The following is a 16,680-nucleotide window of genomic DNA, read 5'->3' on the forward strand; positions in this document are numbered from 1 at the left end:
GTCAGCAGTGCATCATGCCAGCACAACACACTGCTGGGAACACAATACCTGGGAGGCAGGGGAGCTTCCCGTGGCGTTTCAGCTGTATTTTCGGCAGGAGGTTTTTGCTTATGAAATAAACTTTCTCATAAACAAGTGAGAGATGATGGAAAGTCAAGCCATCTCAAGGTCATTTGGCTTTGCTGATGTTCTGAGCCCTGGAACAAACGCCACTCGCTCTATTTCCAGTGCTGGAGCTGCCAGAGCTGGTAACAGACATTGTTCTCTGCGAAAGCAGCAGCGATAGGAGGGCAATTACTGTGACAGGACAGAGGAACCGGGTAGGTCCTGGTCCATCAAACCTGTTCATTCCAGCTTCCCTCAGAGATACTTCTCGAACACAATCCCACATTCCATTCTTGCCATAATGACATGAGGTACACTTGTTCCAGTTAAAAATAAAATTCCCTTTTGTTCCTAAATAACAGAACACGGGGACATTTGGGAAAGTCTGACCAAGTCCTGATTGAACAAGAATCTGCCATTACCTCTCCTAGCCAGAGGCAGGAACTGCCGTGTACAATACTCTGCTCTCAGCAGTGATTTATGATTCTGAGGAGGTTTGTACATGTTCACTGTTCTGTTGTGAGGAGCTGACGTCTCCAATACCACTCGAGATGCTCAAGATTTTCCCTCCAAACGCATTTGTATGGCGGTGCTGGGCTGAGGGATCCCAGCCCATGGCACACATTGTGCTGGCCCTGGGCTAGGAGAAAGAAAATGGGGAGATATATCTCTCCAGCCCCCCCGAGGGATTAATTATGAGATCAACAGGAGTCAATGTGAAAGACACTTAATATTGAGATTAAGTCATGAAATCCCAAAGCACATGCTAATCACTGTGAAAATCAGCCGACAGCTGGGCTGGGAGGGCTCCATCCCCTGTCTGAGCTGCTGCCTCCCAGCCCTGGAGCAAACAGAAGAGCTGCTTCCTCCTTTAGTTCCACTGTCATTTTACGGAAGCAGAGCTCATTTCTCCTGGAAAGAGAACATCAAGTTCCAGACCAGTCCACTGGTGCCAATGAGACAGAGCTCTGCCCCTTCTATGTGAACATCAGCATCTTCTTGAGTCCACACTTGACATGGGGTGTTCCAACTCCCACTGGGAGTGTGCCCAGCAGCAGGCAGGGAGCAAACCAGTATGAAGGGAGGCATTTTATGGAAAAAAAAACAAACAGCATAGAATCAAAGAATTGTTCACGTTGGAAAAGCCCTCCAAGATCATTGAGTCCATCCCAGCACTGCCAAGGCCACCTCTAAACCTTGTCCCCAAGTGCCACATCCATATGGCTTTTAAATCCCTCCTGGGATGGTGATTCCACTACCGTCCTGAGCAACCTTTGCCAAGGTTATAAAATCTTATACTTCTTTTAAAGTAGAAAAAATATTGTATTATCTTTCTAAAACAGCCTATAAAACTGGTTCAAAACACTAATGCACTTTACCTGCATTTATTCCATCCACGTCAAAAGCCTGCAGCAGGGACAGTTGGCACCAGGGGAGGTAAAGCAGCCAGGTGATGTCCTGGCACCTGTGGCATCTCAAACCAGACCGAGAAAAACACTGTGACCAACTGCAGGGCAAGGGCCACCAGACCTGAGCCCGTTCCAGTGCCTAAAGGGGCTCCAGGAGAGCTGCAAAAGGAATTGGACAAGGAGTGTCAGGATAAGGGGGAATGGCTTCCCACTGCCAGAGGGCAGGGAGAGATGGGTTCTCTTCCCTGTGAGGGTGCTGAGGCCCTGGCACAGAGTGCCCAGAGAAGCTGTGGCTGCCCCTGGATCCCTGGAAGTGTCCAAGACCAGATTGGACAGGACTTGGAGCAGCCTGGGACAGTGGAAGTTGTCCCTGCCCGTGGCAGGGGGTGGCATTTTAAGGTTCCTTCCAACCCAACCCATGCCAGGATTCTATGTTCCTAAGGTCCCTTCCAAACCAAATAATTCTGTGATTCTGTGATTCTGTGGTTCTGTGGTTCTGTGATTCTGTGATTCTGTGATTCTGTGATTCTGTGGTTCTGTGAGGTTTGTGCCACTGATCCCATGCTGTCTGTGTCAGGCGCTCTTGCCATGACAGGAGTAGGAGCAGCAGAATCAGGCGCCATTCCTTGGGATGCGTTAGGGGAAAATCAAGGTATTACTTCAAGGAACCAGGACGATCCCGGGAGCGAGTCCAGCCGGCAGGAGGGCGTGTTTAGCCGGCCGTCGGGGCGGGCCGGGGCGGGCCGGGAGGCGGCGGGGCCGGTGCGGTGCGGTGCGAGCGGGGAGCGCTGCCGGAGCCGCACGGGCGGCAGGTACGGGGGCACCGGGGGGCCGGGGGGAGCCGAGGGACGGTGTGCGGGGTCGGTGCTGGCTTGTCCCTCCGGCCCCCAGACGCTGCCCAGGGATGCCGCGGGCATCGCTCAGTGCCCTCGGGCATCCTTCGGCGGCGTCTCGGGGCCGAACGGACCGGTGCGACGGGGCTGTCGTGGTGTCTTTCCCACAGACACAGACCTGAGGTCACCCGATCTCTGCCTGGCTTTGCAGCAGCGGGGCAGGTTTTCGTGCTGGGCAGGTATTTGGGATGTACCCGGTGTGCAGCCAGGGGTAGTCGTTCGGATTTAACCTGTGTTTACTCAGGGGTTTTCTTTAGTCTTCCTGATTAAAGAGAATGGGAGCAAACCGCAGCTTGGTGGAATAGTTCAGTGTTTGGTTTGGTGTTGGGAATGTGCCATCTCCCCCAGGATGGTGTCTCCCAGTGGAGCAGAGTATGTTCCCAGCATCCCAGTGGGATGGAGCTGCTGGCATTGGGGGTTTGCTCCTCTTGCCATCCAGGATTCCCATTGCTCCTTGTCCAAGTAGCAAAGTTAACTCTCAGCAATATGACCTTACTGGCACATGAGAAGCATGGCTTGTGATGATCCTAGAAGAGAGGGACATCACAGGAACCCTGGAATCATGGAATGCTTTGAGTTGGAAGGGAGCTTCAAGTTCATCTCATCCCACTCCCTGCCATGTGCAGGGACACCTTCCACTTTCCCAGGCTGCTCCAACCCTGTCCAGCCTGGCCTTGGACACTGCCAGGGATCCAGGGGCAGCCACAGCTTCTCTGGGCATTTTGTGCCAGGGCCTCCCCACCCTCCCAGGGAACAATTCCTTCCCAATGTCCCATCCATCCCTGCCCTATGGCAGTGGGAAGCTGTTCCCTGTGTCCTGTCCCTCCATCCCTTGTCCAAAATCCCTCTGCAGCTCTCCTGGAGCCCCTTTAGGCACTGGAAGGGTCTCTGCAGTCTCCCTGGAGCCTTCTCTTCTCCAGGCTGAGCATTTCCAGCTCCCCCAGCCTGGGTCCAGAGCAGAGGAGAACACAGGGTTAGGCAGGGAAGTGGGGATGGAGTGCCTAACACAGCACAGAGTCAGGCAAGTGCTATCGAAGCTCCCAGACTGTAAATACTCCTGGAGTGCTGCACGCCTGCCCGTTGGGGTTGGAGACCTGGAGGCGCCGGCATGGATTGGAGCCATGGGCGTTGGAGCTGGCACTGTGTGCCCTGGCCACTGTCCCTGCACACCATCAGCAGCACTGAGCATCTGCTGGCACCTCTGACCCCACCTTGAGACAGGCTTTCATTGCTCACTGACTGAAGTGGAGCTGCTGCTCCACTTTTCAAACTGCCAAACTGTAAACTTGTGAGGTAATAAAAAAAATTCCTCTAATTTGCAAAAATACCACTAGAGAGTATAGATGTCTTGTCTAGGAAAACAAGGCCTTTCCCTCAGGGTTTGTGGGAGATGGCAGATGAGCAGCTGGTCATCAAAGAGGAGTGGCTGGTGTGTCCCAGTAGAGAAAGTGCTGAGCAATCACAGTGTCATCGGCCGGTAGTGTCAGGGTGGCTTGGCAGCCCACATCCCACCCTGGAGCTTTCAGGACGGTGCCGAGTTTTGCTCATGACTTTATTTCCTTCAAGTGGCAATTGCCTTAGGAAAATCCCAGAGGAGATTCAACAGAGTCAACACGATCGTTTCGTAATGTGGGAGTCTGATGTCACTGTGAGGTGGAGGAGTTTCACCCGGGGTGATGCTGGGGCAGGGCTGGGCTCAGCTGCTGGGGCAGGGAGGACATGCCCACAGCACAGAGAAAGCAGGTTTCTTTTAGGATGGCTTCAGTCATCACAGGATGCAGGTGCCACCAGGAGAGGGGCTGTGACACCCTGTGCACCACAGAGTCTCATGTCCCTGAGGTCATCTCCAGACAGTCAGTTCTGATGACCCTGAGCAGCTTGGAGCAGAGCATGGATTTAAAGCAGTGCTGGCTCCCCAGAGCCACCCACAAAGGATTCAGGGCTGTGTGTCTATCGAGGGGGTGGCATCTGCTGTGTCCCCAGCCCTGCTTGGCTCCTGCCCCACCACTGCTCCACTTCCTCACTCCAGAGGGGTTCTGGAAATGGACACAATTGTCTGGGCACCGATGGACAGTGGGTCTTTACATCCCTCCCTTATCCCTTTGCTCAGGTGCAGCCCGCTGATGGGGCAGAGCAGGATCTGCTCCAGGCTGGCACCAAACCTGGCACCAACCCTGCTCTGAGCAGCTGCAGCCCCCAGGCACTGAGTGCTGTGCCAGGGAAGAGCCCCAGAACAGGGGCTTGGGCAGCTTCAGCCATCAGCAGGGAAGAAGTCTGTTTGGAAACGTTCCGGAAATAAAGGTAAGAAGAAAACTGTTAAAGTGAGAAAATACATTGCAAAAAAAGTCACCCAGGTATAGTCAAATGCAGGTTTTGTTTCATGCCATTTCTTCTATCCCATATGAAGAGAAAATTTCTCCCAGCACTGGCAGGCTGATGAGGGACCTGCAGAGACCTGCACACAAATGGGGGTCTCCCCTTGGCAGGATCCAGCAGCTGGTGACAGCAGGGACAGCTGAGGGCACACAGCCAGCCAGCCCCAGCCAGGCAGGACTCTGCCCCACACCAGGCAGGGGGTTGAAGTTTCAATCTGATCTAAATGTTCTATTGGATTTCTTAAAAGGCAGAAAATATTTCCTTGTCTGCCTCGCTGGTCTCCCCAGATTGAAACGAGCTCTGAGTGTTTGGTTCTCTAAGGCCAAGGCTGACCTTGCAGCTGTGCCTTGGGAAGGGGCTGAGCTCACATCCTGAGGACAGCCCTGGTGGCTCATCCTCCCTCAGCCATGGGGAGCTCAGCAGAGCTGAGGTCACTGCTCTCGCTCTCCTTATATCTCTGCCCAAAACCCAGTCAGGGTCTGGTGCAATGTCAGTTCCTTCCAGGAGTGAATCACCCCCAGGCAATGGCAGGAGGAACCTCTGTGGCACAAGGTCATGAAGGGTGAGATGATGATGTTGGGAGTCCAGCGGGTCCAAATCCCAGGACACGAGATCCTTGGAGAACAAAATCTTTTTTATGGGAGTAGAGCCTGCCCTCGGATCACAGAGGAAGCAGCTGGGGTTTGTTCTTTCCCAAGTCCTCTCCTGCAGAGGTCTCATGGGGTTACCTATGGCTAACATCACAGGTAATAGGGATGCTGTGAAAACCATCATCTCTCTTTGCATCACGGAGCAAGACTTCAAAAATCTGTTGGGTTTATACTGTTGTCAGACTCTGTATGTGCTACTCAGGAGAACTTGCAGATCTGGCCAGCAGATCAAGAAATCAGTATCACCACTTTTATTTTTGAAAAGTATGAAGAACCCACCTGCTTGCACTCCCCAGGGCTCATGCACACCTTCAGTGCCTTCTTTGCTCACCTACGAGTAACTCTGTCACTCTCGTTCCTGCCCTGCCAAATGCTGCTCCTTAGTGAACTATTGCTGCATTATTCCAGCACTCTTCCTCCCACGATGGGGGCTATTCCCAGCATTAATCTTTAACTCTGCTCTCCTGCAGCTTAAATCTGAAAAATGTTCTGAGTGGCTGCCTAAGGTTTGTTTTGAAATCCTGCCTCGGGATGTTAAGATTTAGTAACACAGATTTCTCACCTTAAAATAGCAGCACAAAATGTTCTATTTACTCACAAAATGAATGCCAAGTATGCAGCATCCCTCACCAGAGCGGGGGAGTGGGGGGGCCATACTGATAATATCTGGCAGACAAAGGAATTTGGTGGAAAAAAATAATCTGGTGTCCTTCCTCCAGCAGGCAGTAGCCCTGGACAGCATTCCTGGTCCTGGGAAAAGTGCTGCTGCCTCCAGCTCCTCTTCTCCTGCCCCGCTGAAGGCCAGATGTGCTCTAACACTTCTTACTTTTAAGAAAAATTGTCTTAGGCTATATGCAAGATTGAAGCCTGAATGCAGTGAGCCTGAGCTCTACCCGAGGTAGCTCCTGTGTAGTGCTTAGCCCATCTAGTGCTGGCTGAGGCTGGGGCAGCATTCCAGCTCTATCAGTGTGCACACAGCATTCCCACTCCCTGAGCAGCACCTGGTCAGGCGTTGCCACACTGCAGAGCCCACGGCCATGCCAGGGAGCCACCAGGCACAGCCACATCCCACAGGTCCTGGTCACTCAGTGCTGGTGGCGCCAGCAAGAACCCCAAAACGTGACAAAAACTTTCACCACCTCAGGAGCTGCCAATGCCAAAGCTCTCCTGTGTCCTCCCAGGAGGCTGGGTGAAATGTTGCTACCATGGCATGACCCTGCAGAACATCTGTGCTGAGCCTTCCCTGGGTTGTAAACCACAGCCGTGCCACTGCAGGGACTGTGCCACCCCTGCTGTGCTGACAGTGCAGGTGCACCTGGTGTGGCACAGCCCCTGCACCTCCTCAGAGCTGCTTTGATGTCCTTTCTCCTGCTTGCAGGCAGCAGCATGAACCTGAAGAAGTACCTGGTCCGGGCTCTGCATCGCCTGCAGAAGGGCCCTGGTTACACCTACAAGGAGCTGCTGGTGTGGTACTGCGACAACACCAACACCCACGGCCCCAAGCGCATCATCAAGGAGGGGCCCAAGAAGAAATTAATCTGGTTCTTCCTGACATTGCTCTTTGCATCCCTGGTGTTCTGGCAGTGGGGGATCCTCATCAACACCTACCTCTCTTACAATGTCACTTCATCTCTCTCCATTGGCTTTAAGACCATGAAGTTCCCTGCAGTCACTGTCTGCAATGCCAACCCTTTCAAGTAAGCTTTACTTTTCCCAATTTACCCATTTGTGCTCTAGACCCTCAGAAATACAGCCAGTGTGAGGTACTGGGGGCCCATTCCTGTCTCAGACATCCCATTAGGAGCATCAATGGACTCACCAAGTGGCCCTAAAAATCAAATAAAGAGTAATATGAAGGTGAATGGCTCAGGGCCAGAGGAGTATTCATCTGCCTGCAAGTTCTCCTGGGTTTCACAGGATCCCAGAACAGTTTGGATAGTGAAGAGTCCTTCAAGCTCACCTCATTTCACCCCCTTCCAAGGGCAGGAACACCTTCCACTATCCCAGGCTGCTCCAAGCCCCAGTGTCCAGCCTGACCTTAGATACTGCCAGGGATCCAGGGGCAGCCACAGCTTCTCTGGGCATTCTGTGCCAGGGCCTCCCCACCCTCACAGGGAAGAGTTTATTCCTAGCATAGTATCTGCACCATATCAGTCAATCTAATGAAGGTTTTTGCCGCCATGCAAACTTTCCTCAGCTCATAAAAAAAGCAAATTCAGCTCACCTTTCCAGCCAGAATCAGTCTTTCCATCTTCCTCCATAATTCCTTCCCTTCCCCATCCTCTCTCTGAACGTTCTTCTCATTGCTCCCACTCCTGTCACTAAGAGATGGTTCCACAGTCCTGTCTGCCAGGAGCCACAGAGATAGAACTGAATTGTGATTTCAAAGAAGTCACTGATTTTCACTAGAGTTGCTTTAAATTCATATCCATGCAATAGTGTAGCCCAAGGCAAGACGCTCTCAGCCAACACAGGAATTGCTTAGGGGTAGTTTTTCCTCCACTTGCTAGAGATGTTTTGTGTAAACTGTAGTGAATTACTGAACTAGAACCAATTTGGCCCATGCTAGCAGGTTCAGCTCTGCAGCACTCCCTGTTTATCCTCCATTGCCCTTCTGCCCAGCTGCAGCCTGCTGGGATGGCAGTGTCTGAGCTGTCTGCTCTGCATGGAAACTCCTCTTGTCCCCCAGTCTGTTCTAGGCAGCACTCCAAGGTCCCCAGGAAGGGCCAAGCCAGCAGTGTCCCCAGCGCTGTGGCACTGCCTGGTCACTGCCTGGTCACTGCCTGGTCACTGCCTGGTCACAGCTGTGTGTCCCACAGGTACTCGGAGGTGAAGCCGCTGCTGAAGGAGCTGGACAGGCTCATCGAGGCAGCACTGGAGAGGATCCTGCAGCCCACACTAGGGAATAGCAGTGAGAATGTGTCCCAGACACTCAACTTGGAGCTCTGGAACCAGATCCCCCTGGTCCTCATCGATGAGCACGACAAAGACAATCCCATCATCCTGGACATCTTTGAGACCAACCAGACTGCTGGGGGCAACGAAACTGCCATGGACAATGAAATCAATGTGAGCAATTACATTCCTGGGAGCTACCAGAGCTCAGAGCACAACGAAAATGCCACAGGCAATGGAACCACTGCGGGAAACCAAACCACTGCTCCACCCCCCCCAGCCAACATGACATCAGAAGAGAAGAAGTACAAGCTGGCAGTGAAGCTGGTGAGAAGGGTCCCGCAGGGGCAGCAGGCAGGGATGAGGGATGGGTGCCTTGGCAAGGATGCAGTGGGGAGATCCATGTCTCCTCCCCACCAGCTGCCCATGGCCACTCTGCCTGGGGCTGTGGTCTGGCTGTGCCAGGCCCAGGGCAGGCTGAACCCAGGGCAGAGCAGGGCAGGGGTGTTCCATGCAGGCTCCCAGACACCTTCACTTCCTCCTTGGGTCAGGCAGAGGCCAAAATGCCAGGCAGAGGCTGTGGCTGCTGCCCCTATCCCTTTCCTGCCACAGTCCACAGTGCAGAGGCACACGGTGGTCTTGCAACCCCTCACTCCTGCTCCCATGGGGGCTCCAAGGACCCAAGGGGCAACTCCAGCCTTAAAGAATTGGCCCAGAAGTGACATCTTCTTGTGGAAATCCACCCTGGGGCTGGTGGATAGCCTACCCAGCTGGGAAATGTCCTTGGGGAAGGACCCAGTGTGACAGCTGGTGAGTGTGACAGCCAGCTTGCATCTCTGTCAGGCTGCACCCCTCTGTTCCTGGGAGCTGCAGGCAGGGCTGGCATCCCGATGAGCACAAGGGGAGGGGGGTCACACCATGGCCCCTGCCATTCCCCCGGGGCTCAAACCTGCCTGCTCTGTGTCCCCAGTGCAGCCACCAGGGCTCTGACAACTGCACCTACAGGAACTTCACCAGCGCGGCGCAGGCAGTGACCGAGTGGTACATCCTGCAGTCCACCTCCATCCTCTCCAAGGTGCCGCTGCAGGAGAGGATCAGGATGGGCTACCAGGCAGAGGACATGATCCTGGCATGTCTCTATGGGGCTGAACCCTGCAACTACAAGTAGGTGCACATAAGCTCCTTGCTTTCTGTCCCAGCAGGGATGAGCAGCACTACACCCTGTACAGGTGTTCAGGAAAAGGGAGGTGAAGCCCAGCACAGCTGCTGAGCCAGGCCCACCATCTGCTTTATGTCATACTCCTTTAGTCCTCCCAAGAGTCACAGTTGTGTATGATTCTTCCAGGAATTTCACCCAAATCTACCACCCAGACCATGGTAACTGCTACATCTTTAACTGGGGCATGGATGAAGAGGCTTTGAATTCTTCTAACCCTGGGGCTGAGTTTGGTAAGGGAGCACTCTGTGGTGGAAGAGGGGGCTGGAGGGGCAAACATGAGGGGTCTGTCTCTTGGTGCCCATTTCTGTCACTCAGGACAGATTTATGATTCCTCTGTCACTGGAGCACTGCAACAGGGAACAGAGGCTTTCCAAAAGGGGATGAGTGCAAAAGGAAAATGTGCCACACAGAAAAAGATGTTACACACGTTACACATAGCAGAAGGGCATCCTCTGGGTATTTGAAATATCTGAGGCAACACCTGGCTAATCCCAGGTATTGCTATTCTGGGCATTCACCACCATAAGTGTTCCTGCTGTGGCAGCCAGACCCTGGCTCTTCCCAAGGGACAGGGAGAAAAAAAAATAGACTCCCTTTTCTCCCAAAGCCTCACCTTCCAACACAATTCCTGTTGTGAGTGTTTTGTCTGGTGTCCCAGGGCTGAAGCTGATTCTGGACATCAGCCAGCAGGACTACATTCCCTACCTGTCCTCTGCCGCTGGGGCCAGGCTGATGCTGCACCAACAGAAGAGCTTTCCCTTTCTCAAGGATCAGGGAATCTACGCCATGGCTGGGACAGAAACCTCCATCGGAGTGCTGGTGGTATGTGTGGCATTCCTCGGCAGCAGATTGTCTGAGAATAATGTTATCTGATGGGACCAAAACCAAGTTTGCTTTAAGTCTTGGCTGAACTGGCTCAAACCAAAGGAGTCAAGGTACACACCAGCTGAGGGCTGGAGCAGTTTATGGAGGATTTTATGTAACTGTCCTGGCAAAGTGCTTTATTGGGGCCACAATATTGGGCTCAGGTCATGGTTGTCTCTTCCTCTGGCATGTCAGAGGGTGTTTTGCCAACCCCTGAACACCTCACCTGCCTGGACCCACCCAGGGAAGAGGCTGCAGCCTCTTCAGCTCTGCCACCGCTGACCCTTTCATTTTTAGCAAAGCCAGTGTGGAGCACAGTAATTACAGAGCCTCTGGAAAACAGGCACAGGGACCTGTGGAGGAGTGATAACTACAGTCTGGTGTTTGGGTTTCCTTGCAGGATGAGCTGGAGCGGATGGGTTATCCCTACAGCGACTGCACCATGAACGGCTCTGACGTCCCTGTCAAAAACCTCTACAGCCAGTACAACACCTCCTACTCCATACAGGTAAAACACCCTTTTAAATCAAGCAAAACTCATTAGGAAAAATCATCAAAGCAGTTAAACCTTTGGCTATCATGCAGGGTACTGGGGAATCATAAAATCATAGAATTTTTAAGGTTGGAAAAGACCTTCAAGATCATCAAATCCAAGTATCAACACAGCAGCACCACTGTGCTCTCTGCTAAATCATGTCCCCATGTGCCACATCCACACAATTTTTGAACACTTCCAGGTATGGTGACTCCACCATCGCCCTGGGCAGCCTGTTCAAATGCTTTGCAACCCTTTCTGTGAAAAAATTTTCCTAATATCTGATCTAAGCCTCACATGGTTCTGTAGGAATGGTCACTGAGGCACTGGGAAACTCCTGCTGAGACAATGTCAAGGTGACACTTCTCAGGAATTCAGGTTTTGTGTATGCAAGTGATATTTACCCCTGCCAGGAGAGGAATACATAGGAGAGATTCTCCCTGTGAACACTCCTGCGATCTTTAACTTTTTTCTCTTTGGGGGAATTAAGTAATTTTTCACCCTGAAAATGCAGCTGGTTTGTACAGGCAGCAAAACAGCCCTTTGCTTTTTCATCACTCTGAAAATGGGGTGAGAAAGTTGAGTGTTTGTAAACCTTGAATCTGTAGAAAATTAGAGTGTAAACACTAAGCACAGGTTAATTTGTAACAGGCTGTACCAGAGAGAGAAGCAGCTCTTGAGGGTGTGATCTGGTAAAAAGGAAAACACCCAAACCATTTGGGGTGATTCACAAATGCACCCAGAAATCAAGAGGGCTTTGGGCTGGCAGCGGTTTTATATTTCCACCTTTATATAATATAATAACAATTGGACCACTTTACCCAACTTTTGAAGATGCTTGAGTAAGGTTTAAGCAAACACTCGGGAGGATTGCATTACTCCCTGGAAGTGCAAATGCTGACGGAGTTCTGTGTCCATGTAATGCCACTTCAGAGCCCCCTCAGCAAAACCAGGCTCTTCCATCACTCCCTGACTGCTCTGCACTCTGTGGACCTTTCCTACCACACAGAAATTCTCTGCTTGTCCTACCCACAACTGTTAAATTTAATTATCTTCTCACAGACTTTGCTCTTGCTTTGTGCTGCCTGATGCAGAATCCCGTTCCAATCTCAGATGATGAACTTCACGGCTCACCAAGCTTGTGGCAGTGCTGCAGCTGGAGCCACAGCCACAATCCTCCTGGGAACAGCAGCTACACAGAGAAGATCATTCATATGTCTGCTCTTTATGTTGAAGGATTTGGAAAGTCCTGGCCTTAAAAGTGTAAAACCAGCCCTTTGTCAGTGTTGTGTATAGCTTGGAGAGCACAGCCATGTCTGTGGCAGAACAGAACATTTGTGCTCCTTTTTGGAAGCTTGATATTATTTCTGTGGAGCCCTGAAATATTTGAGAGATGAGCAGTTTCTCGTGTGAGTGGGAGCAGGTGCTGATCCCCCTCCCTTTCCCACAAGGTCTCACCCACAGGCAGATCCCATGGTGGCCTTAAAAACTCCAATGCCCAGGAAGGCTGGAAGAGGTTCTGGGCAGGGACAGGCACTGGCAGCCCCCACTGCCCCTGCACCTTCATCCCTCTCTGTCTGCAGCCCCAAAATCATCTGTTCAGTGCAGAAGAGAGGAAATTGCTGGGAGCTAGGGGCTCTCACAGCCAGTGCCATGCCAGCACTGCAGAGCTGCCTGAGTGCTCAGCCCGAGTCTAAGCCTCCCTCTTCCCTCTCCAGGCTTGCCTGCGCTCCTGTTTCCAAAACCACATGGTTGAGATCTGTGGATGTGGCCACTACATGTTCCCTTTACCTGAAGGGGTGAATTACTGCAATAACGAGGACAACCCAGGCTGGGGTAAGAGCTGATGGTGGCTCTGGGGCTGAGAAGGATCTGCTGCTGTCCCTGCAGCTCGAGCACAGCTTTTCTCTGCAGGACACGGGCACTAGGGCCAGTGCTGGGGAGAAGGGGCCACACCTTGGTCCTGGCTGTGGGCTGGAGTAGCCCTTGGGCACCCAAGGGACAAAACACAGGGTGTCACTCCAGGCCTCTGCAGCCGAAAGGTTTAGGTCCCCTGGCAGGGGCAATGGAGGGTTTGGTGCTCCCCCAGGGTGGCACGGGTCTGTGCTGGCAGATGCCAGGGCTGTGCCAAAAATACCAACCCTGGGCAAGCTGGCTCTGTAAAAACTGTCTTCAGAAAGTTACGGTTTGTTTTTAATTTATTATGAAATTGTCTGAGTGTTTTGCCCAAGTTTCTCAAGGAAAGGTAAGTTGAAAGGGAAGATGGCAAATCTATGCAGCAGGGTCACCTAATATTTATTTTGATAAATGAAACTGATATAACCCAGTAAGTGGGTCCTTATCTAAACAGATACTTTAATTTTGTTTTCACCAAACAGCATATTGCTATTCCTCACTGAGATCCAGCATAAAACAGCGACAGATCTGCATTGACTCATGTAAAGAAACATGCAAGTGAGTACCTGAGCCTGATCTGGTTGCTGTGGAGGTAGAAGGATCTTGCATTTCAGCTCCCATCAGTCCTGACTTTCCTAAAGGGGCAGCAAACCCTACAGGGCTGGTTTGCTGTGTGAGAATCAAAGCTCCAGAGACTTCAGAGGAGGGGAAATCTCCATACTAATGCTCTCCCTCTCCCCTCCAGTGACACGCAGTACAAAATGACCATCTCCATGGCAGACTGGCCGTCAGAAGCCTCTGAGGTAACCCTGATTCTTGGTTTGCAGCAAGCACTGATGGCGTCCTCTGCTAAATTCCACATTTTCCACATGCAAACCAGCAGCAGCACCAGGGCACGAGGCAGGAGGGGGAACCCCACTGCTCCCTGCTGAGGTTCTGTCCAAGTGCTGCTGTGGACACAAGGCTGAGAGCTCGCCTTCCACACCCACACAGGCCAGGAGGGCTACCACTGGCCCTGCTGAGGCAGAGCTGTCCCCCTCGGGGCCACAGCATCCCCTTCCCCCTGCCTGGGACAGGGCACAGCACCCTCAAGGCTTGTGCTTTTCAGGACCACAGGATGCCTCTACTCTTTCTGAATAGATTTTGTTTTCCTAGGACTGGATTTTCCATATTCTGTCTTATGAAAGGGATATGTCAACAAATGTGACTCTGGACAGGTGAGTGAAAGGAGCAGCAGCTTTATCTTCTCTGCTGTTAACATCAGTGTGACACGAGCCTTGGCACTGCTTTGGGGGGACAAGGTGTGCAGTGTGCTCCCCTGGGACACACAAAGCAGATCCAAAAGGCACTTCATGCATGCCCTCTGCTCTCCAGAGCTGCAAACTGGGTCAGGCAAACTCAAACATGCAGTCAAGTAAAATGAGCATTAAGGGCAGTTCCCGTGTCATAACGCTTGTCACTTCGTGCTGACATCTCCATGTCTCTCCGTCCCACACTCAGGCTGGAGCAGAGGTGCAGGACATCGACAGCCCAGTTCCTCCCTTAGCCAGGTTTTGTTCTTTACAGGAATGGGATCATCAAGCTGAACATTTACTTCCAGGAGTACAACTACCGCACCATCTCAGAGTCAGCTGCCACTACGGTGAGTGCAGGGCAGGCACAGGAGCCAGCCAGCTGGGACAGGCAGGGCTCAGTGCCCTGGGGGACAGTCTGTCGTGTCCCTCAGTGCCCTGGGCACAGTCTGTCACATCCCTTGAGGCTGCTGTTTTGCACATCTGCTGTAATGCAGTGGATGAAGCCACCTGTGCCTGCTGGCTCACAGCCCCCAGCTCCTTACCCCACTCCACCTGCCATCCCTGTCCCTGCCCTGCAGGACACCACTGGCACAGGAGGGGACCCAGTGGACAGGGCATCACCCACATCAGCACTGCACACGGATGATGGTTGGGGTGGCCACATCCAAGGGGCTCCACTGCCTCAGCTCACTGCTCTCCTCCCACAGATCGTCTGGCTGCTGTCGAGCCTGGGAGGCCAGTTTGGGTTCTGGATGGGGGGCTCGGTGCTGTGCCTCATTGAGTTTGGGGAGATCATCATCGACTCGCTGTGGATCACCATCATCAATGTGATTGGCTGGTGCAAGGGCCTGAAGCAGAGGCGAGCACAGGCGCAGTACCCCGACGCTCCCCCGACGGTGTCGGAGCTGGTGGAGGCTCACACCAACCTGGGCTTCCAGCACGAGGCTGGGGCTGCTCTGCCCAGGGACGAGGTGCCCCCCGAGCCTGGCACACCCCCACCCAACTATGACTCTCTGCGTGTGCAGCCCCTCGATGTCCTCAGTCCTGACAGCGACACAGAGACAGAGTGAGCAGAGTCCTGTCAGCTCCCAAAGCCACCGCCGTGTGTGTCACTTGCCGGGCAGCTGTCTACTGTCTGTCAAAACAGGGAGAGAATTAAAAGCCTGAGCTGTCTGTCCCTATGACTGATCGCAGGGAGGAAGCTCTGCCCAATAAATTCTGCAATAAACCTCACGGAGTCAGGCTCTGGCTTTAGTGTGTAGCTTGTGTACATCAGTGTTGCTGCAAAGTCATGTCACCATTTCTCATTACCAGGTGGGTGGGAAGCAAATCCCAGTGAGCAGAGCAGGATGGTGGCAGGGAGAGGACAGAATGTCCTGACAGTGGCTGCAAGGCCATGGCCTGGTGGATCACAGAACCCTAGAAGAGCTGGGGTTGGAAGGGACCTTAAGGACTGTCTCACTGTCCCCTTCTCCAGCTCTCTGGGATGGAGAGATGTGGCACAGCACACATGCCCTGGGTCAGAGCCTCGGCATGGGACCAAAGCTGCTTCTAACCTCTGAGGCTGCAGAATTTACATTCCCAAAGAAATACAATGGAAACAGCAAAAACTGAGCCCCCCATTCACTGCTGGAGCCCCTGGGTGCCCCGTTGTGTTGCTGCCCAGGGTTTGCACCACTTAGGTGCAGGTGAGCACAGCTGCTGGTGTGTGCCAAGGAGACTCCACAGAGACTCAGGGGTGGGGAGGAAGCACCAGCCTGTTTAACTCTCATTCTTGCAATAATAAGAAATTGATTTAAAAGTTGCCCTTAGCTTCCCTGCTGGCAGCAGGGGCAGTCCAGTGCTGGCAAGAGGTTGAAGACAGCAGCTTGTAAGGAGGGGAATGTACTGTGCTCACCGTGGTGTGAGGGCAGCCAGGGCCTTTGGGGCTCCATGTGGGACTGAGCTGAGTGGGACAGTGAGTTCACCTGGCCCTGGCCAGTTCTGGCCCCCAGCTTTCCCAGCAGCCCATCAAAACCCACTGGGACTGGTCTTAATATATATTTATTTTTTGCAAGATACTTTTGCAAAAGTTCAAGAGGAAACACAATCGTGTGGTTAAATCACGTGCCCAGGAACATGATGTTCTGGGCACAGAGCCCAGCGTGGGGCAGCCGTGGAGAGGGGGCTCCAGGATCCTTGTGCGTGTGAAGCTCCCTGAGCCTGGGGTGCTCTGAGCAGAGCTGCTGGGCAGGGTGTGCCCAGAGTCCCTCCAGCTCCCTCCACCAGTGGCAATGGTGGGTCCAGTTGCTGATGACCACCACCAGCAGAGGAACTGGGGGACAATCCAACAGCTGAGGTACCACCACCATGGCTGATTCTGTCCCTCACAGGGGAATTCTATGTTCAAAATTCACTGATTCCAGACTTGAGGAGCACCTCCTTAACATGTCCACAATCTGCTCAAGCCCCTTCTCCCTCAGGTGGTTCTCCTTTGAAGGGAGAAGGAACAACAGCCCCCAAACACACATCTCTATAGAACCATGTCACCCAGGCACAGCCTG

The 16,680-nt window shown here is 52.8% G+C and overlaps 1 protein-coding gene across 2 annotated transcripts; it reads left to right on the forward strand.

Annotated features, from left to right (window-relative positions):
- The first annotated feature begins 2,242 nt into the window (after positions 1 to 2,242).
- On the forward strand, positions 2,243 to 15,370 carry SCNN1B (sodium channel epithelial 1 subunit beta). 2 transcript variants are annotated; one of them, XM_085074215.1, is made up of 14 exons: positions 2,257 to 2,326; positions 4,518 to 4,708; positions 6,812 to 7,130; positions 8,253 to 8,655; positions 9,299 to 9,492; positions 9,674 to 9,777; positions 10,206 to 10,369; positions 10,812 to 10,919; positions 12,665 to 12,782; positions 13,325 to 13,400; positions 13,588 to 13,645; positions 13,998 to 14,059; positions 14,409 to 14,484; positions 14,845 to 15,370. In XM_085074215.1, exons 3-14 carry the CDS (start codon positions 6,820 to 6,822, stop codon positions 15,205 to 15,207), a joined length of 2,037 nt encoding a protein of 678 aa, XP_084930341.1. In that variant the 5' UTR covers positions 2,257 to 2,326; positions 4,518 to 4,708; positions 6,812 to 6,819; the 3' UTR covers positions 15,208 to 15,370. The 2 variants fall into 2 exon arrangements, with proteins under 2 accessions (XP_084930342.1, XP_084930341.1); XM_085074216.1 differs by lacking the exon at positions 4,518 to 4,708 and having other exon boundaries at positions 2,243 to 2,326.
- The last annotated feature ends 1,310 nt before the right edge of the window (positions 15,371 to 16,680 follow it).

The sequence above is a fragment of the Lichenostomus cassidix genome, chromosome 14 (assembly GCF_008360975.1).
Source record: "Lichenostomus cassidix isolate B80296 chromosome 14, HeHo_3.0, whole genome shotgun sequence".
NCBI lineage: Eukaryota > Metazoa > Chordata > Aves > Passeriformes > Meliphagidae > Lichenostomus > Lichenostomus cassidix.

What these genes read in the sequence shown, in the direction of transcription:
- SCNN1B (XM_085074216.1), top strand. Translation starts at nt 6,820, where the DNA reads ATGAACCTGAAGAAGTACCTGGTCCGGGCTCTGCATCGCCTGCAGAAG. An exon ending in CGAGGACAACCCAGGCTGGG is followed by an intron (nt 12,783 to 13,324) that starts GTAAGAGCTGAT and finishes TTCACCAAACAG; the next exon opens with CATATTGCTATTCCTCACTG. An exon ending in GGCCGTCAGAAGCCTCTGAG is followed by an intron (nt 13,646 to 13,997) that starts GTAACCCTGATT and finishes TTGTTTTCCTAG; the next exon opens with GACTGGATTTTCCATATTCT.